Raw genomic sequence first — 25758 nt, forward strand, 5'->3', positions numbered from 1 at the left:
TCTGTCAGTGCTGAAGGCCAGTAGAAAGGCAGAAATGCTTGTTGTCTTACTATGACTTATTATGGCGCAATCGAATATCTCGACAACCCACCACGATCTTGCGTGGCATTTAGACAGTAACGATGCTCTGATAAGGAGGATATACAGTTGCACGTATGAACTCATGAATCCGAAATTATATGTGATTTGCAGAATATAGTTTATAGTTATAAAGCTTCTTGCAACTGAGGTAAACACAAAAATATGACAAAAGATGTCGGCACAACACATAACCATGGCAATTAGTTCAGTCAACCGATTTAAACGATAAAACATCGCTTAAGGGCTAGCACACTTTCCATTCGTACAAACCAAATCATCAGAGCAGTCATTTTCATCAGAGCAAGAAGCACCTAAGCAAGGGTAAGTATACAAAAAGTAAAAGTTGAGCGTGGTATCTCATACCGGCGCAATGCCCTGCCCAAGAGCAAGATCCACTGGTGGTGGTAGTGGTAGTTGTGGTAGAAGTAGTAGTGGGAGTGGTTCCTCCACTCAGATTGAGGTTCTTTGCCAGAGCACTGATGAGCTTGTCGCCCATAGACCGAAGCGTGGTAAAGTTGGTGATATAATTCTTGCCCAGAGCGCTGCTCGGGAGCACGGCATCTTTGCCAGTGAACAGAATATCTGATATTATTAGAACAACATCACACTTGGATTTTCTCTGGACTTACATGTCACATCTGCGGCGCCGTGGCCAGCGTTTCCATTGAGGTCGTCATTGGGGAAGCATGTACGGGCCATCAACCACGATGCTTCTCCGATGACTTGGGGGGAATCACCATCTGTGTCACCGTAGATACCGTAGAACATCTTTCCATTGCTGCTTTGTATTAAATTCGATAGTTCAATGTCACTGGAGATATGGAAAGGGCCTACCAAATAACTGCGCCAATGTTGTTTCCGGGAAGCACGCTGGCATATTTAGTGCCGAAGGTATCAGGAATCACAATAAATGGAACTTCATAGGCAGCAAGAGCACCAAAGTTGGTTTCTGCCTGTCCGTCTGGGTTACCCTGTCATTGAGTCAGTACGTGAACTTTGTAGGGCACAGCGTAAACCCACCTTGCAGTTATAGTCAATCCCATCACAGTCAACATCCATGTCTGCCACCCAGACAAATGCAGCCCCCTTCATCGTGATGTTAATAGATCGTTGCGTTTTGTACCAAGATATAATGGCTCACACACCTCGCTAAAGTTCGACCAGTCACTATGAATAGTGACTTTCTTAGCTCCACTATCTCCATTGATGGGATAAGTTGCACTCTGGGCAGCTGTGCTAGCCTTTGCAGCTGCAGTTTGCAAAGCGGCAACAGGAACAGTAGCGGCAGCTGCGAAATAGCTGGCAGGTGGACCAGCGGTTGGGTTGTTATAGTTGGACCCGACCACGGTTTGGGCAAACCCTGTGCCAGCCATGGCAAGAAGGGCAATCGGAACAGATGTTTTGAGTGACATAGCTATGAATTTTCGATTGGTTGAAGCTGGGCAAAGTAGGGAGATTTCTGTGTTTTGGCACTGGGGATTTCGAGCTTTATATAGATGTTGGCCCAAAAGTCAATCTATCCATAACCAAACTAACCACAAGCTTCGGACGAGAGTTGCCTTCTAAAAAGGGTATTTGGTCTCCAGTAGGCGGCACATACAGATTCCCCCACAGGCTTGTCTTGTTTCGGTATGAAAATCGGACCCTGCAGCCTGGCTGAAACGAACTAACCCAACACAGCGCCAATACTACGCTGATCAGCCACAACAAGCACAGTAGCCACACCGGGCAACAACTCAACTCAAATAGGGATTAAGAGAAGAACATCGTGATTGCATGACTGTGGGGCGCAGCCTAGGGGCCTTCATAGGGTCACATCGGGCATGCAGGAGTCAGCACAAACTTCTGCCAGGAGCTTGAGTTTCTGCTGGGATATTGGGTCGGTTTGTACTTTTGGCATTGTGCAAAAGGAGCGAATACCGTGTATGAGACTCAAGACAAGCTCTTAGATCCGGACAGATCCGCTCTGAGAATATCCTTGGTCGTGATCTAGTGTAGGGTTCGTTCAGCGTGAATATATACGTCTCTAATTTCATGTTACCATTTATTCAGCGTTTAGGTTTAGGTTTAAACGTTAGCCATTTTATTTGGGTTCTAGGACACATGGTTTTGCGTTAAGATTCCTAGACGAATCGTTAAACGACATCAAAAGTACCAAACACAGTGAGATGAGTTAGTATATGGCATGTCATTCTTCAAGCATATCCCTATACCTGGAAGTAGTAGTAGATAGACAAAAACAGCAAAAATCCAACGTTCTTAAAAGCAGTATTTCCCCCAAAATATCATGGGTTGCAAAGTTCGCAGTGTTTCAAGTTCGATTCCATCGCCATATCCCAAAAGGGAACGCATGACTAAGCACAAACCACCCACGTGACCTGCGGGATCTGATCATCTCCGAACCTCGAATTTGTTTCAAAGCGAACACTCGAACAATCCATTCCGAGCCGCCCAAGATGGCCAAGAAAGGTACATATTCCAGTTGCATAATCATCCAATCGCGCTATCCATCCACCGTCCACCGCCCACTCCCTAACCCAGGGATGCAAACAACGATGGCAGCGAACAAAGGAACCCCCGGATTTCACGCAACAAAAGCTAACACCCTCTTTTTCTTTCCCACAGCAAAGTCCCGTACCATCGCCGTCCGGCTGATCTCCATGGCCATGACGGGCTATTACCGCACCGTGACCCGGCCGCGTATCCACCGTCCTCTCAGCATGATGAAGTACGACCCCGTCATCAAGAAGCAGGTGCTTTTCCTTGAAGCGACCAAGGGCGGAAAGAACAAATAAGCTACGCTGTTCTATGCTTGATTCCTCGTTTCTTCCTGTCTTTCGAATCTCGCTTTCCCATCCTCGATTGATCTGTTTTGCGACTTGAAGGATTGCACGGCTGTCCTCGATTGCCTATCGATTGAATTCGATATCCGGCCTTGAAGTGAACTTGACTTTTTTTGTTGGATCCGCCATTCCGTTATACGATCAATGATGGAGTGTTGATCTCGACGTCTGTGAATTGCGATCCGGGTCTCAGGGGATCGGCCCCTGTGTGTACATTATTTACTGGAAGAAGCCGAACTGGAATTGAGGGAGTCTGATTCCTACGGTTTCCTGAATATTCCGCGGTATACCTCCATTTGGCGGAGCATTGTGTTTTGGCGTTAAAGAGCAATACAGATTTGGGTACCTCAATGAAGATAAAATACATATTCCACCCCATCGCCTCCAGATTCATTAAACTGCTTGTGATTTTCTTCAACGATAGCAATGCCAGATTGACATAAATTCATATCGAATGAACCCTTGTCGATCGGTCACTTTGGTCGATAATACTTGCATCGGAATTTGGATGAGTATGATTGATTAAAAATGACAAACATGCCTTACCCAAATAGTATATCTGGTGAGCTGGTCAGGTATTTTGACGGAAACGCTGGTTATAGCGATCACCTATCCACTGTTAGCCTGGCAAATCTCACCAACATCCAGATATTGTACCTCGAGTGGTGCGCCTCGTGCGCGCACGCGTGACAGTTGTGTTTACTTTACTACTGCCTGAAGCCAGTCCCTTGGGACTCAGCCGTCGCTCAGGATCAGCAGCCGAATTGCGTGCTCTTTTTGCCGGGTTCGCAGGCCGAGCATCGGTGTCTTTGACGTTGATGGCAGGCTGGGGGGTTGCTGCCATAGCGATATCACCGGGTTGGACATGTGCCTCCATTGAGTTTTCTTCTTGTGCCACCGACTGGCGCAGGCGGCTGTAAGTACGTTTCTGTGCTCGCTTTGGCACTTTGTCTTCGAATCCTTGTCCTGAGCTAACATTAATAGCATCTGACATTTGTTGTGGCCTGTCAGTCTCTGTCTGACGAGATCCCTCGAAGCTAACAACCTTTCTCTTGATGCTGGACTGTTCAATATTCATGGTTGTATTTAAACCCGGGTCATCGAGCTTCCTGAGATCCGAGTTGGATCTTTCACTCTTGCAGTCATCTACTCTGCGCACATGTTTGCCGATAGCAGAGTTGCTTGAATTGTCATTTAGATCAACTGAACCGGGCTTTGGCGATGTCTCTTTCCGCTTTGGAGAGGCTCTTGGAAGCTTGCTCGGATCTCCAGGTCCTTGGAAATCTGGGGTTGACATGAAAAGCATTTCCAGCTCCGCTGGGTCGTTGAAAAGTGAGAGACTATCCTCCCGTAAAAGTTTGTCATGAAGACTCGCGAACGGCACAATATGACCTACATCAAGAGACGATTTTGACAGCCATTCAATGCTATTTCTGATCAAAGGTTTGCAGGCATTTTGTGTTCGTTGAGATAAAGGCAGGTCTGTCTGACTGTTCGCGATAGTCTCGCAAACACGCTCTGTTTGTTGGTCAGTCTCTAAAGCTTCATTGGCTCTGCCCTCTCGTGGCCCGAAATCAAGTCGTTTATTGTCCGCGGGATGCACTCTAGCACTACCCGAAAGGTTTGCCCCTGATGAAACTATAGTAAAGGGGCGCTGGTTGGGCGAAGATTGAAGAATTTTTTCCACTTTTTGCCATGTCTGCTCGAATGGCTCGTCGGAATGCATCTCCATGATCCTGGCGAAACCCTCTCTGATAGTCGCCTGCCAGCTCTCGGCCTCTTGAGCGCGACGAAGAAGTGCAACAATCTCAGAATCTGCTTCTTCTCCGACTTTCTCCAAGGCTAAAGAACGGGACTTCATCATCTCAAGGGTTTCATTCACTTTTGCAAGCTCCTCTGTCTTCTGTGTTGTCTCTAACTCGAGTACTTTAATCTTTGCCTCTACTTTTTGAGCAGTCTCAACAGTCTGAGCGTCGGATTTTGTCCTCAACACCAAGCTTGCCTTGAGTTCTTCGGTCCTCTCTGCCAACTCTATCTCGAGAGCTTTTAATCGTTGTTGCATATCCCCAGAGATTCTCAATCGCTCCGATTCTATTGTGGTATTTAGTGCCAAACTTGCTTCAGCTGCGTGGATCTTTTCTTCCGCTTCTTTGAGTTCACCGAAAAGCTTTTCCTTATCAACTTTGAGTCCGGCCTCGCAACTCTTCAAGCGTTGCAATTCAATGTCATTAGCCTTGGCTTCTGCCAGGTAATTTGAGCAAGTGGCGTTCAGCTCTTCAATCCGTCGTTCCAATTGCTTGAGCTGCAAACTTGAGCAAAATTCTGTCACTGCTGCGCTCAGATGACTTACCATGATCACTTTTATCTGCTGTTCGGTGTCGGCTGTCTTCTCCGTCTCGGCCTTGGAAGCGTCAGTGCACTGTGCGTAATCCTAGTCCGTGAACATACCAATGATCTCTGAGCATCGGATACCTGGCTTTTCAGTTGGTCAGAATATGTCTTCATCTCGGAGTTCGCTATCTCAAGTCGTTGGATCTCCTTTTCGAAATCTGCTTTCAGGCGATCTTGAGCCTTGGTGCTCGCAATACGCAAATCATCGCGGATCCTTTGCTCGACCAATTGAAGTTCGCCCCTCAAAGCTGTCTTTTCAATCTCCAATCGAGAATTTTGGCTCTTTGAGGATTGCTCATTAGTAATAGCCTCGGTCAGTGCGTGCTGAAGATACTCGTTTTCAGAAGTAATCTTGCCATGTTGCTCCCGGAGAGATTCCAGGTCAAGCGAGACCTTTTGGAGTTCAAGCTGCAGTTGGGTATTTTCGGCGAACTTGGTCGAAATCTCCATCTCGAGAACTGGATTTCCTGCTGGAAACTGGGAATCGGCAAGTCTTTGGTCGAATATCTCCAAGCCGTGTACAAGGTCTGTCTCGGTAGCCCTCATGGCCTTGACAGAAGCGTTCAGACTACTTATAACGGGCCCAACCACTTCAAGGCTTCCCTGGAGATGCTCATAGTGGGTTTCGCTATTTGCTAGCTGATTGGAAAGGACAGAATCTGGACCAAGGCTCTTCTCGATAGTCTGCAAGCCTTCTTGAAGCGCTCGAGACAACCCATTGCTTACATCTTTGTTTGTTTCAATGCCTCTTGCAAGTTGGCCTGCTAGCATATCGACTCTGAACTACCCGTCAGTATTTTCTTTATCGTCAACGGAATTTAACATCACATACCTGGAGCCAGCTTCTCGGACGTCGCCTGTGAACTTTTCGATGTCCATCCTCTGAATGCCACATTGTTCTTTCAACTCACAGACAGAAGAAACACAACGCTCAAGTACCGGTCCGATTGCTGAAGTAACAGCATCTCGGGAATCAACACAAGCTGTGGCAACCAGTTTGCTGGCAGAGTCAAGCCTCTCAATAATTTCACTCTGGCTCTTTTTGACAATCGCCAAACAACGTGCTTGGCTCTGAGATTCATTTTTTATATAGGACTCCAGAGTCACCACTCGCTTTTTCTCATGAGAAAGCTGCAACTTCATGCTTTCATCTTGCCTGTCTGACCTCGCCAATGCTTCGCTTAGCATTGCAATCTTCTCCTCAGAGCTGTGTAGCTTGTTGCGTTGACCCTCAATAGTGTCTGTGCTTTTGTTGACTTGCACCTTGATTTCATCCAAAGCCTGCTGTATATCTGCCTTTTCTTTTTGAAGGCCCGATGTGATCGACTTCAGATTGTTGCTTTGCCCCCGAAGCGTATCATATTGGAGCCCGAGATCAATGATAACATCTTTGAATTTGGCAAGTCGTGCCTTCCATTTGTTGATCTGTTCTCTCTGAATATTTGCATCAGATGAACTTCTGACAAGTTGGGCCTGGTAAGACTTGAGTCGATCATGCAAAGAATGGATTTCAGATTTTAAATGGGAATTCTCGATCTCGATTTGTTGTCGAACATTAGCAGAATTTTGCTCATTCTCTTCACGCTCCCTCATTTTCACTATGAGGAGCTCAAAGAGATCATCTTCACCCAACTGAGTACTGCTTTTCTTGAGAAAAGGAGGGGTTAGGCGCTTGGTAGATGGTTTCTTTTGCTTAGTGCATCGTTGCTCCGAAACACGGGGTTGATTGCCCATGACCTTGAGTGGCATACCGGAAGATACATTTTTTGAAGTGTCCTCACTATTTTTCCCTGGCCGATTGGAAACGGAAAGTACGGGAACAGCTTCATTGGTATTTTCATCAATTGGAATGGGACTTGATTCTGGGATTGTAACATTTGTCTCGGCAATGCGGGTGTTTACTGAATCATCCGTTTGAGCTGCCTCATTCTGTCGAATGAGGGAGTGGTCTTGTTCGTGCTGAAAGCCTGATTCACGTGCACATACTGAATCTCCTGTTCTAGCGCTTTCTTTGCGTTGCTCTTTGGAAATTGATAGGCGCCGCGGCGGTTGGAAGAGCAATGGCTTTCTCGCAGGAGTTTGAAAGGCGAACGTTGGTGCGTCCGTAATAGTGCGACATTCGGGCGTTCTGTGCTTCTCAACCCATGTTAACATACCCTCAAACCTTGCAATTGACAAGGGCTCTGACGTACGCGTTCAGCTTGGCCAATTGGCCATTGAAGCTTCCTTCGAGCCGTGTTTGCTCCTTTGAGAGCTGCGCATTACAGACTGTAGATTGCGAGAGAAGGGTCTTGTTGGGCAATTTCCTGAGAGAAAACAGTTTCTCGTGGGAAGCAGGTTTAGCGAATGAGAACGTCTCTGCATCAACATCTGCGCTTCGTGGTCGTTTCACTAGCAGCGGATGGATCTGCTCAGAGCTCTCCATGATGACATCTGCCCTGAAAGATATTGCGGGAGATGAAAGGAAAGGAATAATTCGATGATAAACTGCGTGACTGGACTTGGTGTTTGTGTCAGGTCGAGGAAGGTACCATCCCGTGACCATCTACACATCTCAACTTCCCAACTACACTGCTACACTTCATGACCCTGCGTGGCATATGGCATGCATGATTATCATCTGAAAATACCAATATCCAGACCAATAGACCATAGTTCATTTGACCAACAGACCATCTTATCGGGGAGGCGGAATAATCCATAGCCGTCCTGTATCTGTTGGGCAGTAAGTGGCTTCACGATCAAACGCTATTCTGTGGACATTTGATGACCGTGCTATACCGGATGTTCTACGGAAAGAAGCTTTACTGATCTGCAAATACTATTGAAGGAAGCCAGCCAATGGAAACATACTTGCTTGCTTTCCAGAGACAGATAAATCCGGTAGTATATCCAAAAAGATAAACACCTGCGTAGAGAGTGATATCTAGACTCCACCAGGTTAGGGTTGCCGTATTAAATAGTGCAGTCAGAGATTTGTATAGTGGAGCCATCGCCACATGTCATGATTCTCCCCCGAGGCATTGAGCACTCACGTTCTGTATATCCTAGGCTACAGCCGCATTCCTAGCCAAGGAGTAATTAGGTTGTGCAAAAATCAAAAGGTGGATCTGAAACAGCCAGTCTCAAGCTGAGCACCCGTATTTCTCGCATAAGACCCAATTGAGGGTTCGAGCCAAAGAAAGGGGCCCAAGAGCTAGGGCGCCCGCTAAGCTTATAAAATCTTGCTTGTGGCGGGCGGCCACGCTAGAAAGCTGACTGTGTTTCGGCCAGTCCTATCAATTTGGCACGCTGGTAATTACAAAGAGAGGGAAACTGGATTGCCTTGGCGCATATGTGTGTTTGACATAGTTCCAGTAGAGTGAAAAGGGCCGACCTAGAATGTGGCTTGATTTTCCTGCAGCTGAGCGGTGCCACGCATGTGAGGGATCCCATCGAATGTCCAATCGAATATTCTAAAGGTGTTCTAGGACCGTTGGTGAGACCCAGACTGCACTCGAGAGTCAATCATTGCGATTCAGGCCGAGACGATAACGTGGCGGCCACGAGAAGTCGGGGAGAACAGGTCTATCACGGTGGCAAACAGTGACCAGTCAGATGCAGACGCATGTCTAATGTGTCTAGCCTGGTTCTGGTTGGATCGATCGATCGAACTATATGCGATACCGTAGATTCTGACTTGACGTGATATCCACCTGGCCCAAAAAAAGAGACACAAAGGATACATCGCAAGCCTAAGTGGGACACGGTGATATAAAAAGCAAAGATCAGGACACTGGATACTCGTACATACTTGTACATAGACCTGTATCCATGACTGAAGCGATCTGCTGCACTAAATGCCGGTCTCCCCCCCCTAAACCCACCCACCGTTTCATATAGAATTTTGATCGCCAGGATGTTCGCTAGGATGATAATGAACAAGTCCCTGGCGAATGACAAAGTCTGTGCATTTTTTAGCGGATACAATAGCGTCCGCCTAACCGCCTAAGCCCAAGTTGACCTGGCTATGCTCTCCACTCAATGTTGACTGGAGAATATCGTGGGTCTCGAGTTCTTTGCACCGGTTTACGAACCTAGACCCAACTCAAAAGGCCTGAGAATCCCTCCCAATCAGCTAGGCTAGAAGAGTAGTCAAGTCATGTAGATCCCACGGCGTCAAAAGCCCGAAACAGAATAGGTCCAAAAGAGAGAAAGGCGACGTGCTTTCTTTCATCCCCTTTCCCCGATTTTTTGCGCGTCACGCGTGATTGGCTCCCCCCCGTGATACTGCCGCTTCTGTCAGACCGCTCGCCCGCTCTCTCTCTCTCCCCTTTCTTTCACTAAAGTTGTGAAGTCGTGAAATTCCCCTTGGCCTTAATTACGATTGACTGGTGATACAGACCCAGATTGTCTCGCCCAATAACCCCCTTTCTTTGTGTGGGTGTTACTTCTATCCCGTCTCGCCTGCGCCTAGGACGCCCTTAGCTCCCGGACCTCACGTTTTCTCAATATACATATCCTGCATACATTTGCCCTTGTTTTTTCCTTCTGGAGAGTTCTGGAGCCTGTCTTCCCTTGCGTCTTTGGACCTATCTCTTTTCCGTGCATTAGCATCTGGACCTGCATGCTATTGCGACTCTGAAACACCTGACCCCCCGCTCGGCGACTCTACCTTCGGAATTACCTCCTCTCATGGACATTACGATTTGAGCTCGATATTCGCCGATCATATCAGTTCTTTTTTAATTTCTCTTCGATCCTCACGCCATTTGATCGGAGTTTCTGGGACGAGTGTGATGTTACAAGGAAGATACTAGGCAACCCCCCCCCATTACTTCACCCATATCTCATACGGACAACATGGGAAACACTCAGGGAAAACCAGTGAATTGCAATGATGCGGGTATGTCAACTCCATTCGAATTGAGAGGAAAGAGTGACCCCGGGTTGTTCGCTACCCAAAATTACGTACCAACGTGCTGATTGCTCGTCTTTCTAGTCAACCTTAACCACTTCCGCCTCCTGCGGGTCGTCGGAAAGGGTGCATTTGGAAAAGTTCGAATCGTGGAGAGGAAGGACACCGGCCTCACATTTGCCCTGAAATATATTCGCAAAGAAGAAGGTAAGTGTCCCAAGACCATTTTTGTCGGGGAAGCTATGGCTAAAATACGTGCTAGTGGTTCGTTCGGAAAGTGTACGAAACATCATTCGCGAACGGAGAATGCTTGAGCATCTGAATCATCCTTTCCTTTGCAATCTACGTTATAGTTTCCAGGATATGGAATACATGTGAGTTCATTCGCAGTGGTCTCTTTTGTCCTTCGCTCACCATATTCCAGCTACATCGTGGTCGATCTAATGAACGGTGGTGATCTACGATTCCATATTTCACGAAAATGCTTTACCGAGGATGCGGTGCGGTTCTGGATGGCGGAATTGGGTTGTGCTCTGAAGTACATCCATTCACAGGGCATAATTCACCGTGATCTAAAACCCGATAATGTGCTATTGGACTCCGAGGGACATGTTCACTTGGCTGACTTTGTAAGTCCTCTGCGCTTGAACTGTTGGTAATGCGGCTAATCGTGATTTCTAGAACGTGGCATCGGATTTCCGACCGGGCAAGCCTCTGACAAGCAAGTCAGGAACATTAGCCTACTTGGCACCTGAGGTCTACGAGGGAACGGGATACTATTTCGAGGTCGATTGGTGGTCATTAGGTGTCACTTTCTACGAGTGCATTTACAACAAGCGACCATTCGAAGGCCGGAGCCAGGAGACCCTGAGCGAGAATATCAAAAAGGCACAACCGAAATACTACGTCACCAATCCTGCCGTCTCAGTTCCCTGCTTGCGCGCTTTGGGCTCGTTGATGGAAAGGGATCGCAGTCGCCGAATCGGTGCCATTGGCTTCGAAACATTTGCTCAACATATGTTCTTCGCCGAGATCGACTTCGATGCCCTGGAACGCAAGCAGATCCCACCAGTCTTCCGACCATCAAGCGAAAAAACCAACTTCGATGCAACATACGATCTGGAGGAACTTCTGCTAGAAGAAGCGCCCCTCGAAGCCAGAGCGCGCCGACAAAAGCCACGTGCGGAGCTAAGAGATGACGCTACGGCAAAGGAAATCCGGGAGGACGAGCTGCATCGCTTGATTGAGACCATGTTCGAGCCATTCGATTATACCTTGACTGACTACCAAGGCAATGCTGCAGATGCTATCGCCGGTGTAGTGTGAGTTTTCCTCTAATGATCCCTTCCATCCTTCGCTGACGCTCTTCACAGAAACCCCGAGGACTGTCTTCCGGGTACAACGACCTCAACCACACATGCCCGTCAATTCTCCCAGCCTGAGCAACCTGGTCAAAACATTCCTAGTCAACACGACGCCGCTAGCATTCGCGCTGCGCCCAACGAAAATATACACGCAGTCGGCGAAGCCCCTCACTCCCAACGATTCCACGCCTGTTCCGCAGCCCCCATCCCCCTCGAACCGCATATCTCCTTCACCACCTCCTGCCCCGTCTTTCCACCGACCATTACCTCACAATCCTCGCCCGCGTGGGGCTACTCGCCAAATGAGCAAGAGCGGAGGTGTACAAATGGTTCTCAACGAAGCTGGTAGCTGGAGCGAGTTGGCCAACAGTTCAACGCTCCCCGCCGAAGGAATTGACGGTGACGACAAGGGCAAGCAAGCTAATGGAATGATGTCATTCTTCAGTCGAAAGAAGGGTCGTGATCGCAGTCCCAAGCCCACTGAACCTGGTGTTTTGGGCAAAGAAGGAGCTAGACAGATCATCAGCTGAATGGTTTGCCTTTGGTTTTACCATCTGTAATGCGGTATTGCCATTTATGGCAGTCCCATTGCTCCATTGGGCCCACAGATATCTAACTGTGACCTCTACCCAAATTGGACGTTGTGATGCAGAGACGGGTGCTGTCTCCAACACCCGAAGGCTGACGGTCAAGCATTGTTCCTTCGTCTCCTGCATCCTGGCCAAATCACCACCACTTTGACCACTTCCCGCTCTCACTTTGCTGTGAAGCTCTTGAGGGGAATGTCTCCACTCAGCCTGTGTCTGATTGCATCATGCACCAGGACATCATGTTTTTCAGCCCCGACCATTGCACCAGATGAAATGCTTGAGGCACCATCTCCTCTTTACTTTCTATTAGATTCCCCGGGCACAGCGAGAATTCACTTCATTTGATCTTGTTTATTTTACTCCCACTTCTTTGTCCCTCCCCTCTACTCTCCGTGCAGAGTTGTACAGATGTTCACGGCAGAAGCAACCCCAGAAACCTCGTTTTGGCTTTTTTTTTTTTTTTTTTTAGTATCACCATCTTTCGGTAGGCCTTGTCGATTTCGTCTCTTTCTCTTCGTCATGATGTGTTTCAACTAATTGTATTTCGGAGTTCGCATACCCTCACTCGCTGGACATGATGCTTGTTTATTTCTGCCTTGTTAGATAGGTTCGGAGTTTGCATATGTGCAAAATGATCAGTTGTATCTAAGTTAATGTTTTCTGTCATCTATCACAACCAACATACCAGGATCTCTGTTTATCGCATATTCCACTTTAGACAGCCGTGGGAGATATAATCCACGTCGCCCTAGCAGTGGCTCCACCAGTTCCTGAACAACTCCACTCGTCTCAGTAGAACAAAAACAGGCCCTGATATCCTCATAGATCTAACAAGATCAAATAGCGACGCTCCCGCATATTGTGGCTTTTATTGGCGTATTTCCGTGTGGGGAAAAACCAAAACACAGCTGAACCAAGATCCCGCAAGAACATCGGCAAAACAATGACTTGGCCTGGGCTGGGCACCTGCGCCTTGTAATTCTCCTCTGACACATCCACATTCAGTCGTCAGTCCTGTGTCTCTGACTCCTGAGTCACAACCCTCCCCAGATCACTCCAGCATTTCAATTCAACCCACCTCCGCCCCTGATCACCCAACCCCCAAACAAGCTACCGATCGCCGTCTCCACGTGCAACCAGCATTCCACGCCAAAGATCACCACCGGCCCACCTCTAAACGAGCGCGCATATCTGCAGCAGTAGCATGCCAAGCGAATCCCGCAGCCGGGACCGTCCCGAGCGACGAGATCGAGATCGAGACCGCACACGCGACAAGGAGCGCTCACGCCGTCGCGATCGGGACATCGAGCGCGAGCGCGAATACATCCGTGGCCGACACGAGGAAGCCGACGAGGGCGCTACAACGTCCAGTCCTGGCAATGCGCGCAGTGCGAAGTATCGCTTCCGAGGCGAATCGGGGAATGAGTCTGCGTCTGCGCGGCATGTTCATGATGGGGATGAATACGAGTATGATTCTGCTTATGAGGAGGAGCAGGCGAGACGAAGAGAGCGGAGGGAGAGGAGACGGAGACAGCGGGAGGAAGAGGAATTGGATGGGAGACGGAGGGAGAGGGAGAGGGATAGATCTAAGGCTAAGGAATCGCCTGCTACGTCGCCTGTCAAGCGGAGAGATCGGGACCGGGATCGAGATGGGCATCGGAGGAGACGGGGTGAGAGTGGGAGTCCTGTTAAGGATGTGAGAGAGCGCAGGCATCGCGATGTTGATGATGTTGAGGCGGAGGCGGAGGCTAGACGGCGGCGGAGGAGAGAGAGGGAGCGGGAGAGGGAACGCGAGCGTGAGCGAGAGCTTGATCGCGAGATGGAGTTTGGAGCTGCTGCTGTGCCTGCGTCGAAGCATCGCAGTACTGAGTCTTCTAGCAGTGCCTCGCATCTATTGAGTCGGGATGCCATGGCGCGACTGGCTGCCGAGCACGATTATGAAGATCAACGACAGCAGTCTCACGGTGAAGATGATTCTCGTGATGAGCGACGACGACAGCGAAAACGGGCTGCTCTTGCTGAAGAGGCACTTGGTCCAGAAGTCGCTGAAGGCCGGTCCCGTCATAGATCTGGAGCTCGGGTTGTTTCCGGTGCCTTTCTTGAAGAAGGGCGCAGTTCTATCGCCAAGGTTCGGCATCGCGGCGGTGGTCCTCCCCCAGATGAAGACGAGCACTGGAAAGAGGAAGACAGTTGGGAGGGAAGCTATTCCAGTGGCCGAGGGCCGCCTGCCTGGAAGTTCTGGTCGAATTGGTCTAAGAAGAAGCGCATTGTCATTGCATGCTTATTGGCCTTTGTCGTTTTGGTTGGTGTCATCGTTGCTGTTGCTGTGGTTGTCTCAAAGAAGAACAGTTCCAACTCGACCTCAGGCTCTGATTCTTCGTCTTCTGGTTCTGGGGGCCCATCCAATTCCAATTTGGATAGTATCAGCCGCGACAGCATTCCGGTCAGTCTCCATGGAATCTCCTTAGAATGATGGTTAACTAACACTACTTCAGAGCTATGCGAAAGGCACTGTCCTGGACCCATTTACCTGGTACGATACAAACGGCTTCAATGTCACCTTCACAAACGCCACAGTGGGCGATCTTTCTCTCATGGGAATCAACTCAACTTGGGATGATTCTACCCGAGCAAATGACAACGTGCCTCCGCTCGACGAAGCATTTCCCTACGGCTCCCAACCCATTCGTGGAGTCAACATCGGCGGATGGCTATCTATTGAACCCTTCATTGTACCGTCTTTGTTCAGCAAGTGGTCATCTAGCGACGGGATCATCGATGAGTACACCCTGAGCAAGAAGCTGGGCGGTTCCGCAGCAAGCACGATCGAGAAGCATTACGCTACGTTCATCACCGAGTCTGATTTCCAAGAGATAAAGCAGGCGGGACTGGACCATGTTCGTATTCAGTACTCTTACTGGGCCGTAAAGACTTACGACGACGATCCCTATGTTGCTAAGATCTCGTGGCGCTACCTGTTACGTGCCATTGAATATTGCCGCAAATATGGACTTCGCGTGAAGCTCGATATTCATGGACTTCCCGGTAGTCAGAATGGCTGGAATCACAGTGGTCGCCAGGGCAGTATCGACTGGATCGACGGCACAGACGGCGCACTCAACCGCCAGCGATCACTCGAAATTCATGATCAGCTTTCCAAGTTCTTCGCCCAGGATCGGTACAAAAATGTGGTGACTATCTACGGTCTCGTGAACGAGCCATTGATGCTGACCTTGCCCGTTGAGAAAGTCCTTAATTGGACCCAAGAGGCTGCAACCTTGGTTCGCAACAATGGTATCAATGCTACTATTGTTTTACATGATGGCTTCCTCAATCTGGACAAGTGGGATAGCATATTCAAGAACGGCCCCGATAATATGTACCTGGATACTCACCAGTACACCACCTTTAACACGGGTGAAATTGTGTTGAACCACACTGCCAAGGTGGAAATCATCTGCAACAGCTGGTCTCCTATGCTCTCGAGCATCAACTCTACAAGTTCTGGGTAAGCTCCACCCCCCTCTGCCTTCCCCTACGAAGCTAACACAAACAGATGGGGCCCTACTATATGTGGCGAATGGTCTCAAGCCGACACAGACTGTGGCCAGTACGTAAATAATGTCGGCCGTGGTACACGCTGGGAAGGGACGTACGACACAAGCGATTCGACAGCGTATTGTCCAACGGCCGATCAGGGAACTTGCAGCTGTTCCGGTGCAAACAAAGACCCGTCTGAGTACTCAGACTCGTACAAAAAGTTCCTGCTGATGTATGCAGAGGCACAGATGTCCGCCTTTGAAACTGCCATGGGCTGGTTCTACTGGACATGGCGCACCGAGTCTGCAGCACAGTGGAGCTACCGTACAGCATGGAAGAATGGCTACATGCCCAGCAAGGCATACTCGCCATCCTTCAAATGCGGTGATACAGTCCCCGACTTCTCCGACCTACCGGAGTATTACTGATGTTATGATAATGTTTGCTTTTGTTTCGCGTTTGCTTGCATTTCTTTCCTGATATCATGGGCTTAATGTGAAATCCTTGCATATTATGCATTTTATTGTGCATTTTGATGACCATCAAAGACAGGAGTTTCTTCGTTTTCACCTGCATACTCATTCATTTATGAAATATGGACATACTTCGTTAGGTGTTATTAGAAATCACATTCATCGCTTACTTGAATTTAAATCTCATTGAACCAACCACCTTGCTCCCAGACGCCAGGTCGATAAACACACTCGTTGCGCATACACTTCACCCTCACGCCCCGGAGCAAAACATTCACGCGCTGGAAATCAATCGGCTTCATAAACCACCCATCAAAGCCAGACTGAACATACGTGTCTCGGTCTTTCTCCAAAAGAGAAGCCGACACAGCAAAAATGGGAACCCGAGCCACAGGCAGACCAGAAGAAGCCAGCTGCTGTTCATGTTCACGAATCATCTTCGTCGCGCTCAGGCCGTCCACAATAGGCATCTAATATGGCGGGGTTAGATATGCAGTCCCAGTAAAGCTGAAGAACAACCAAGCTTACCTGTAGGTCCATCAGAATAGCACTGTACAGCGCAGGATTGTTCTTGTAGACCGAGGTACATTCCTTGCCATTTGCTGTCATGTCGATTGTATAACCGAGCTTCTCTAGACGCTTTCGCAGGATCGTACTATTTACCGGGTCATCCTCAGCGACCAGGACATGCAGCCTGGCATCCATAGCGGAGGTGTTCTGAATGAGGCTTTGGGGTTCGTCTGGTGACGTGGTGGCTGGCGGGCTTGATCCCTTCGGGGAATGTGGTGGCGTTGGGAGACGGGATGTCCTGCGATGTGCTTCGTGCGGCGCATTGCTTGTTTCCGACTTTGGGCGTGGCAACGAGAGTTTCTTTGATTCGCCTGTTTTCAGGCTTGCGTCGACTTCGAGGACTGCTCCTTTGGAGAATTCGGGTGTGATCCCGCATTCGCATGGTATTCCGTCTTCCGGGCGGTTTGTGCAGGAGGATGTTTCTTTCTTGGTTTCTTGCTTCTGTCGGGGCTGGGATTTATCTGAAACAATAGATGAAGCCTGATTGTCGCGTTCTTCGGATGGAAGTGGGAACTCGAGTCGGATCTTGAAACAACTTCCTTTTCCTTCTTCGGATCGTAAGCTGAGTTGGCCGTTCATATTGCGCACGATTCGAGCAACGAGCGCGAGACCGAGTCCAAGCACACTTTCTGTCTCTACTGGTGTGCCGCTGGCTGTGCATCCGTATGACTTTGGTGTCTTCATATACCCCTTGTTGGAGACTTGTTCTAGTTCACAGAACAATGTTTCAACGGTCTCTTGGGACATACCAGACCCGGTGTCGTGGACTGCAATCTCGACTGTAATATGATCGAGATCTACGCTCTCAGGAACGACACATGACTCGATGGTAAGTGCTCCGGATGCTGTGTGCTGAATAGCATTGCTGATCAGGTTGGTGATGACCTGACGGACTCGTCGTTGGTCTCCGAGAACAGGTGGCAATGCTGCGTGCTGGACAACCTGCAGGTCGACGTGCTTTTGTCGAGCTTCCTCCCAGAAAATGTCTGTTGCCTCTGTGAGAGTCTCGGATAGATTGAATGCCTCGTCTTTGATCAGGCGTTGTCCGTTTTCAGCATTCGTCAGGTCTAACAGATCATTGATGATATAGACTAGTGACTTGGACGCTGAGTGAGACCTGGATATGTGATCTCGTGTGTCTTGATCCAGGGATCCATCCAGAGCAATCTCCAAGTAATTGATAATCGCATTGAGAGGTGTTCTAAACTCATGCGCAGAGTTGGCAAGCAGTAGTCGCATCAGTTGATTGTTCTGCATAGCTGCCTCTTTCTCCTGCCAGATCTCACTAAATGCTCGGTATAGCAACGACAGCGAGGATGCTCTTTCGAACTCTGATGTAGACCACGTTGTCTCATTCTTAGAGCCATTGGGTATAATTCGACCCTCGGCCCGAAAGAATATAATGCAGTCATGTCCATCCGCCGAAAGTGGAACATACAACAGACCAGATATACAATGAAATCCACGGTAGTAGTTCAAATCCTGAAAATCGGAGGTAATGTTTGTTGACGAGAGAACCGTGGAAATCTCTTTAACTTTCATGTATTCCAACACTGCCAGAACCTCCTGAGAGTCGACCGGTTTGCCTAATATCTTGCCTTCTCCCATGATTGATGCCGCAGCATAGTCCGCGCCAAATAAACCGAGCAGATCACTTGACGGATAATCGGCAGTTTGGACTTTGTTTTGATCATCCCAAGACATCGGCAGCTCTTTCAGAACAATGGGAAGAGTAGAGGATAGTCGCTGGATGTTGTTTGCCACTGCTTCCGCCATGAACCAGCAAACCTTCTGAGCCATCGGATGCAAAGTTCTGCTTGCCTCGTATGATTGGCATGATATCAATCCCCAGAGTTTGCCGGAAACATTGATTGTGATTGAGAGACAAGCTTCGACAGAAGGACCGGAACTGGGCCTCGAGGATTTCGGGGCTGCAGAGAGATAGGTATGTGACAAATCAAGTGCGTGTTTATTTGTAGAGGCGCGGTAGACAAGCTCTGCAGATTGCTTAGTTCTGGCATAAGAGAGACAGGCCGTGTTGCGCATATATCGTTTACGCAGCGGCTCAGGGAACGATGACTCGGGAAATTTGGTACCCTCAAATGAGGTCAGCTCCAGTGAAGAGTCAATACTATCTGCAAGTACTGTTCCTTTGATCTCGTCTTCGAAATGAATCATAGTTGTTCGTGAAAACCCAGTGAGACTTTGCAAGGTGGCAACGGTATTCCGAACGAGTGATTCTATCGTCTGAGATTTGGCCAGCTGCTGCAGAATGCGAGGAATAGCGTTGAGAATCTCCGGGGATTCTGTGACATTGAAACTCGCTGGGTAAGAATTATCCTTTTGGATTGCAATGTTGTCACAGCCCCCAAGATGAGAAAGGTCTGTACAGCTTGTTTTCGATATGCGTGAATGTCTCTCGGGCTGTTGGACTCTTTGGGTTGCTTTCGTAGTCGAGCCAGAGGCCATGGCAGGCTGAAGCTCACAGATAACATAGTTCTTATATGCTTTGCTGGTATGCATGGTACACCATATCTTTTCACATCGCATATTTTGGCCGAGAGGTTCACGAGGTAAAAGCGTCAACAAGAAGATTTCTGGCCCATGATTCACAACTTCATACTCGTCTTCCAAGACAAAGCTGGTATGGTCGAGAAACGTATCAACGTGTGATGTGGACAAGATATCACAAAACGAATCGAGTTCAAAAAGATCATCTGGTGAATATCCCATGACTTTGGAGGAATTGTTGCTGGCTATTTGCACCGTAAACTTGTCATTCAACTCTTCCAGCACAATTAGTGCGCCGAAAGATTGGATGGCGATGGCTTCCTCGTCTTGCTTAGAATATTGCAGCCCATTGGTCGGCCTGTAAGCACCAAGCACGTCGCCGCCACTCTCCATGGTATTATGCAATTGTCTTAAGATATTGGCGCTTGCTAGATCGTCCCTGATTGCATGGGGTATAGTCGGATCATCCAACGAATGGTCGTCTCCTCGGTCTTGCTTCTTGGATGTTGATGAGTACTCAGTCACGAAATCGCTCTTTTGATTCTGCCTGGTCAAAAAATCCTGCCCCTTGAAAACCTCCCGCTCACTGCTTTCTCTTACAGCAGCAATTGACGGCTGAAAGCTGGTCTTTTCGTTTCCAAAGTTGCCAGTCCATGAATCCGAGAATGGTGATAATGGCGTTTCGAGCTTCTCCATAGCCAGGGTTGGCAGTGCGGACGAGGGAGCCGAATCAAATGAAAGGGCTGAGCGAACTGGGAAGATTCTTTCGGCTGAATCGTTGCCCAGTTGGGGTAGTTTCAGTTTTGGTGATGGTGGCTCAGCTACTGTTGTTATCTCGGTTTTGGCTTCGGAAAAGATGCACATAGTCTTGGGGATTGACAATGTTCTTGCCAGAGTTTGTCTTTTGTGAGATAGTTGATCTTCCGTTTTGCCGCCTTCATCGTTATAAATGACTGTCCAATCGCTGTGGTCAGTGTTGTCGGGTAGTGGCATAGCTTAAGTTTGAACCTCAATCTGCTGAGGGTCAGCGAAGAAGGCGATCTAATTAGACACTGGGCGTTAGATATAGACACACAGGCTGTGTTTGGATAAACTCACTGAATTGTGTCGGTATTGGTTCGGTTAAAACAAAAGGCAGGTGAAGCTCTCAAGGCCGAGTTTAGATCATATTGAGAATCAAACGGACGACAGCAGAATATATGGGGATATTGAGACGAACAAAAGGGCTGAAATGCAAGAGATCTCCATGGATTTGTGCTCTAGTCGGGGTATCCTGAGATTCACTCCAGAGCTCGAGCTTTCTCCTGCATTTTCAACCTATCAACACAGCAACCAACAGGGAATAACGTTGGCCCTGGATCCATGTCCTCGGTTCTCTTGTCCGGTTCGCTGGAGAGTACCATTATAAATGGACTCGCAATTCTAGATCCAGACTATAGAAGCCGTGGTAGCGAGTTCGGCAGATGGTATTTGACGGCTTACATAGTACCGGTTCTGTGGCTAGAGCGCTGATTTCAACGAGCAAAGTTCACAGCGCAAAACTACATCTATGACTGAACCTGGTCAAACCTAAATGAACAACTTAAAGCGAGACTTTCGAGCTCATGGCGTGAAAAGATCACGTCGGTGTTCCCGAGTATCAGGCCAGGGCACACGATGGCGGGATTCGGTGACGCCGGACTATAACCAAAGAGCGCAGTTGCGAGGTACGATGCATTTCTAGACAAGTCGAGAATCACTCCACGTAGGGGTTCTGTGCCATAGAATGATGGATCACACCCCACATCAGATTGGACTTGGATGTGAAGGACATGGATAGAACGACATATATGTAACACGGAATGATGCTGAAAGTCTCCGCAAACATTATAATTGGGTATAAAAGACTACCAAAATTTGTCTCTCCGAACCTCCTCATACGCTATGTAAAGCCAACTTGTTTAATGGAGATCGTGTTCACTATTTAGAAGCTCCACACGCAAGTCTGTACAGCAGCTGTAGTCGAAATAAAGGAAGGCATCAGCATTGGAAGCTTCCGCCGGACGACAATCCCGAGTCCCACATAGAGCTTGCCATAACTAAGATAGGGTTTAGCTTTTGACTCGTGGGCATGGGTTCCGGGTGCTGCAAATGGGCAGCTCACACCCCTGGTTCAGGTCTGCGCTGGCCTAGAACAACCCTTAGCCCCGGTTAAGAGGTAAGCATGAGCTTCAGGAGCAGGGATTTCCTCATCAGTAAATTAAGTGTACGAGATGTGCAATGAAAAAGGGAATATCAAACAAGAAAGAGAAAATTCTAATGACAAGTGACTCCGAAAATTGATCATCTTGAGCTGCCAACCATAACTCCCCCAAACCTCGCCCCTAAACGTCATTCATAATTTCATTTCATGTCGCTCACCAGCGGCGACCATAAACCGAGTCCTCAGTTCGAGGACGGCTGGGTTGGGCATCCCGAACCCGGTTGCGAGGATCAGAGTATGACACCTGCGAGGATGGAGGAGCGGGTGTAGCCTCTTCGGCAGCATTCAACAAGCCTACTTTGTTGTTGAAGTCCAAAGTGCTCTGTTTATCAGTGAAATTTGATTCGGCGTCACGACCGAACAGAGCCATCATATCACGCATGGTCAACTTGCCAGCACCAGCCTTGCCTTCGATGGTAGCGTTGGCTAGCTCACGCTTGCGGTCCTGCAGTTCCACAATGCGCTCTTCCACAGTTCCCTTGATAACCATTTTGTAAATTTTCACATCGATTGTTTGGTTCAGACGATGGACACGGTCGATAGCCTGCTCCTCAACGAACTGAACTGATAGTTAGCATTGTATATTATGAAAGAGTTGGATGTAGCGACTTACGGGATTCCAGAAAGGCTCGAGAATAACGACGCGACTTGCGGCTGTCAGGTTCAGACCCAACGCACCGGCGCGCAGACTGCACAGTAGCACACGAGTTCCGCTGTGGTTGCGGAGCTTCTCAAGACTAGCTTCACGGTGATTGTTTGTCATACCGCCATCGTAGCGCGCAAAGCCGATATTGGCCGAGTTCAAGAAAGGCTCGATCTTGTCTAGCATAGAAGTGAAAACGGAGAATACAATGAACTTGAAGTCTGGTGCCTCGCGATTGAGAATCTTCATCAAATGGCGAATCTTGGTGGATGGTAATTCGCCATTTTCACCTTCCTCCGTGTATTCATCGTCAGAGTCGGTTTCCTCATCTTCGGAGTCGCTAAGCACGATGGGTTTGCTCTTTCTTCTGGAGGGAGACTCAATCTCATCGTCTGTCTCATCTTCAGAGTTGAGCCATTCACCGCCACCTTCCGCATTCTCATCGTCTGAACCACCTGCCTTTCCAAGGTTTGTCATTTTGCGTTCATCGTTGGGAACAACCCAGTCGCCCTCTTCGTCCTCATCATCACTATCAAGGATGACTCGTCTGTTCCTCCGCTCGTGTCTGCGAACGGAGGGAGACTCAGGAACGTACTTCTCTTTGCGACTGTTCTTCGACTTCTTCGGTTTCTTGCCTGTGCCAATGATGTCGACATTGAGATCGGCTTCACATTCATCGCAGCGCGTATTGCCAGCCTTAGCTTGATCGGGGCTGAGTTCTGCTTGGCAAACGTCACACTTCTTGGTGACAACGCTCATTGCACCAAAGAGTTCAGCCATGCTGTCGAGGTCGTCAGACTTCGGTTGCGAAGATTGGCTGGAAGTAGGATTGTTCTGCAAAAGGATATCCTTGTCTTTGGCCAAATCGCCCTTGACAAGGTCGGGGTGGTTGCAACATTGACGAAGACGCAAGAGCAGTACCAAAGCGCCGGCGTAGTCAACCTTAGCACCACCCATCATCTGTTCAAGGCTATTTTCCGTTCGCTGTTCCAGACGTTTGTAGAAGTTCAACTCTCCAGGCATGAATTCAGGGGCGACCTTGATGACCTCACGTTTGGTGATATGGAAGCCATTGGACTTTTTAGGCTTCCCATCTTCTCCTTCTTCGCCCTCCTTCACGTTATTGTTCATTTTGAGAACATCCTTAGTGCGTCGTTTCATGAAAGCTTTTAAGTAGACCTGCAGCCGCTGGATCGCGAGCCCTCCGCGGCCATTGGCCAGCGGTCGGCTGATTTGATCTCTCCAAGCCGCCAAATCATCGTAGGGCTTGACTCGGAGGAACTTGATCAGACTTTGCATCTCGTCCAAGTTATTCTGCAAGGGTGTTCCTGTCAGGCACCACCGGTACTGAGCATCCAATGCATATGCTGACTGGGTAGCTTTGGCGTTGCGGTTTTTGATGGTGTGTGCTTCATCGAGGATGATACGGTACCAGTGAATCGAGAACAAACCGGCCTTCTTCGCCTTATCCGTGGCTGATGAGTTGAAGTCCGAGGTAAGAGTGCCATATGTTGTGATAACAATATCAAAGTCATCCAAGTTCTTTGCGTTCTTTGCTCGTGCTGCACCATGATAGATGCAAACAGAGAGCTTGTGGGTTTTTTCAACTTTGTCTTTGATTTCGGACTCCCACTGTTTGATCAGTGCAAGGGGCGCAATGACCAAAGTAGAACCGCTACAGTTAGGAGGCAATTTCGTAGTTTTGCCCTCCTTTTCGTCGGTGTCATCGCTGTGTTCATGGTCGGATTTGCGGTTTCTGAGAATCAGAGCAATTGCCTGCACTGTTTTTCCCAAACCCATATCGTCAGCAAGTATTCCACCCTTGGGGAAGATTCCTTTAGTCGTCTTTCGGCCGGTCTCCTTGTCGCACATCCACCACACACCGTCAATTTGGTGAGGCAGAAGGGTGACTTTCAGGCCCTCAACCACACCGTCCTCTTCATCATCTTCCTCATCTTCCTCATCCCCCTCCTCCTCATCTTCCTCATCCGCTTCAGCGTCGCTCTTTTCTTCTTTAGCGACTTCGTCCCCAACAGAAGAACCCTCCGAAGAGGGTTTCACAGGCACGTTGTCGGATTCATTCTCCGTGTCTTTTGCGTCGTTCACTGTGACCCCTTGGAGTTGAGCAGCGAGATCGTCAAGATCGTCGAGATCGTCGGTCGCTTCTTCTTTCTTTGTGTCCTCAGTAATTGGGGGATTCTTCTCCTTCTTGGAGTCCTTAGATTGCTTCTTCTTCTTGCCCTTCTTCTTAGACTTTGGCTTAGACTTGGACTTTTCCTCCTCGTCTTCGAATGCACCCTCCAACAAGGCCTTGATGTTTTCCTCTGCCGCAGCTGAGTCCACATACCCGTACATATCCAAAGTCCCAAAGTCAGTCGATCCACGGGGAACTGAACTGCTGGTAGGGGCATTTTCATTTCGGGTGAGGTCTATGAAGCTTTGTAAATTTTTGGTAGCATTCGACATCTTTGGCGGAAGAGGTTTGGACGTAAAGATTGGCCGAGGGGCACGGGGAGTATTCCAAGTGGTAGCCTCGGGACGCTTGATGCTCACTGAGCCGGGAGGGTTGAGTGGACGAGCGTTGTTATAAGCCGATGGCGCAACAGGCTTGAAGGGATCCCACGGCTCACTACGCTTCGTTGATGGGGTTGCGGCTGGCCCACCTGTAGCTGGTTGGCGGTATACCTGAGGCGCAGCATGGTGACCGGGACGCTGAGATTGCGGTCGATTGGCGGGTCGGTGATGTTCGGCTCGAGATTGGTTGGGCTTCGGAATATTGAAAAGATGGTTTGATCGTTGTGCTTGGCCGATCGGTGAGGGTTTTCCGAATTCCGGTTGCTGTTGAACCTGTGCGGGGCGGGCCTGAGGATTCGGCTTGCCCGGAGTGAGGGGCTCTGTCGGAGCGCTGCTTTCTCTGGCCATGGTGTAGTGAATGAGTGAAGTGGACTGAGGATGCGGCGGGGTGTTGGGTCCGCAGTCGAGGACGCGGTTCGAGTCAGACGGCGGTAGCGATGATTTGACTGATAGGCAAAGCCTCCGATGATCAAATCCAATATGCCACAGCTGGACACGGGAAAAAGAATCTGATCAAGGCGCTGGAATGTCAGTTCAGTCTTGGTGTTCTCGAATGTTGTGGGCTGTTCGGAGATTTCTGGGAAGCAAGGGGCTCCCAGTCGGAAGCTCGAAGGTAGAAATAAAGCTAGCAGCAGTGCATGAGGATGATCTCACCTTGGTTGTCGATGGGTGGTGGGGTTGAGCAGAGAAAGGTCGACGTTATCGATATCGATTTGTTTTGGTGTGCGGCTCAGATTCCCTAGCAACGGGAGGCCTGAGGCAGAACTGGCAAACAAAGAAAAAGCATTCTGTCTTTCGGTCATGATAGCCCACCATACGGACTTTAAACATCTTCTACGGCGTTCGAAATGAGTCGCGTTCCAAAATCACTAAGCGAATTTTCCAAATATCGCTAGTCCTTACAAAAGGGATAAATTAAACCGAGTAGCCCTCAAGTAAGCACTTGCGTTGATCTCATCTGTCAGCTATGAAATGAAATGTTTACCAATATGGTCATATTCCATCAACTTTGACTTTTCCCAATATTAGTGAATACAAT

The 25758-nt window shown here is 48.8% G+C and overlaps 7 protein-coding genes across 7 annotated transcripts; 3 read left to right on the forward strand and 4 right to left on the reverse strand.

Moving 5' to 3' along the window:
- Positions 1-318: 318 nt before the first annotated feature.
- Positions 319-1493, reverse strand: N7511_001218 (glycoside hydrolase family 75 protein; the record flags this gene model as incomplete). The annotated part of the gene is made up of 6 exons (XM_057123643.1): positions 319-392; positions 445-663; positions 711-859; positions 916-1052; positions 1102-1167; positions 1227-1493. 6 exons carry the CDS (start codon positions 1491-1493, stop codon positions 319-321), a joined length of 912 nt encoding a protein of 303 aa, XP_056989376.1.
- Positions 1494-2537: 1044 nt separating this feature from the next.
- N7511_001219 (mitochondrial 54S ribosomal protein bL33m) lies at positions 2538-2876 on the forward strand (the record flags this gene model as incomplete). The annotated part of the gene is made up of 2 exons (XM_057123644.1): positions 2538-2550; positions 2707-2876. The coding sequence occupies 2 exons, from the start codon at positions 2538-2540 to the stop codon at positions 2874-2876; spliced, it is 183 nt and encodes a 60-aa protein (XP_056989377.1).
- Positions 2877-3495: 619 nt separating this feature from the next.
- On the reverse strand, positions 3496-7740 carry N7511_001220 (uncharacterized protein; the record flags this gene model as incomplete). The annotated part of the gene is made up of 6 exons (XM_057123645.1): positions 3496-3533; positions 3582-5226; positions 5275-5325; positions 5373-6093; positions 6148-7443; positions 7508-7740. 6 exons carry the CDS (start codon positions 7738-7740, stop codon positions 3496-3498), a joined length of 3984 nt encoding a protein of 1327 aa, XP_056989378.1.
- Positions 7741-10157: 2417 nt separating this feature from the next.
- N7511_001221 (uncharacterized protein) lies at positions 10158-12106 on the forward strand (the record flags this gene model as incomplete). Its single annotated transcript, XM_057123646.1, has 6 exons — positions 10158-10200; positions 10297-10419; positions 10475-10586; positions 10637-10841; positions 10894-11527; positions 11586-12106. 6 exons carry the CDS (start codon positions 10158-10160, stop codon positions 12104-12106), a joined length of 1638 nt encoding a protein of 545 aa, XP_056989379.1.
- Positions 12107-13370: 1264 nt separating this feature from the next.
- exg2 (putative exo-beta-1,3-glucanase) lies at positions 13371-16134 on the forward strand (the record flags this gene model as incomplete). The annotated part of the gene is made up of 3 exons (XM_057123647.1): positions 13371-14609; positions 14662-15674; positions 15723-16134. 3 exons carry the CDS (start codon positions 13371-13373, stop codon positions 16132-16134), a joined length of 2664 nt encoding a protein of 887 aa, XP_056989380.1.
- A 221-nt stretch (positions 16135-16355) lies between these two features.
- N7511_001223 (uncharacterized protein) lies at positions 16356-20253 on the reverse strand (the record flags this gene model as incomplete). The annotated part of the gene is made up of 2 exons (XM_057123648.1): positions 16356-16649; positions 16708-20253. The coding sequence occupies 2 exons, from the start codon at positions 20251-20253 to the stop codon at positions 16356-16358; spliced, it is 3840 nt and encodes a 1279-aa protein (XP_056989381.1).
- Positions 20254-21656: 1403 nt separating this feature from the next.
- Positions 21657-25067, reverse strand: N7511_001224 (putative SNF2 family helicase/ATPase; the record flags this gene model as incomplete). The annotated part of the gene is made up of 2 exons (XM_057123649.1): positions 21657-22061; positions 22116-25067. The coding sequence occupies 2 exons, from the start codon at positions 25065-25067 to the stop codon at positions 21657-21659; spliced, it is 3357 nt and encodes a 1118-aa protein (XP_056989382.1).
- Between the last annotated feature and the right edge of the window lie 691 nt (positions 25068-25758).

The sequence above is a fragment of the Penicillium nucicola genome (genome assembly GCF_028828085.1).
Source record: "Penicillium nucicola strain IBT 29836 chromosome Unknown utg000001l, whole genome shotgun sequence".
Lineage (NCBI taxonomy): Eukaryota > Fungi > Ascomycota > Eurotiomycetes > Eurotiales > Aspergillaceae > Penicillium > Penicillium nucicola.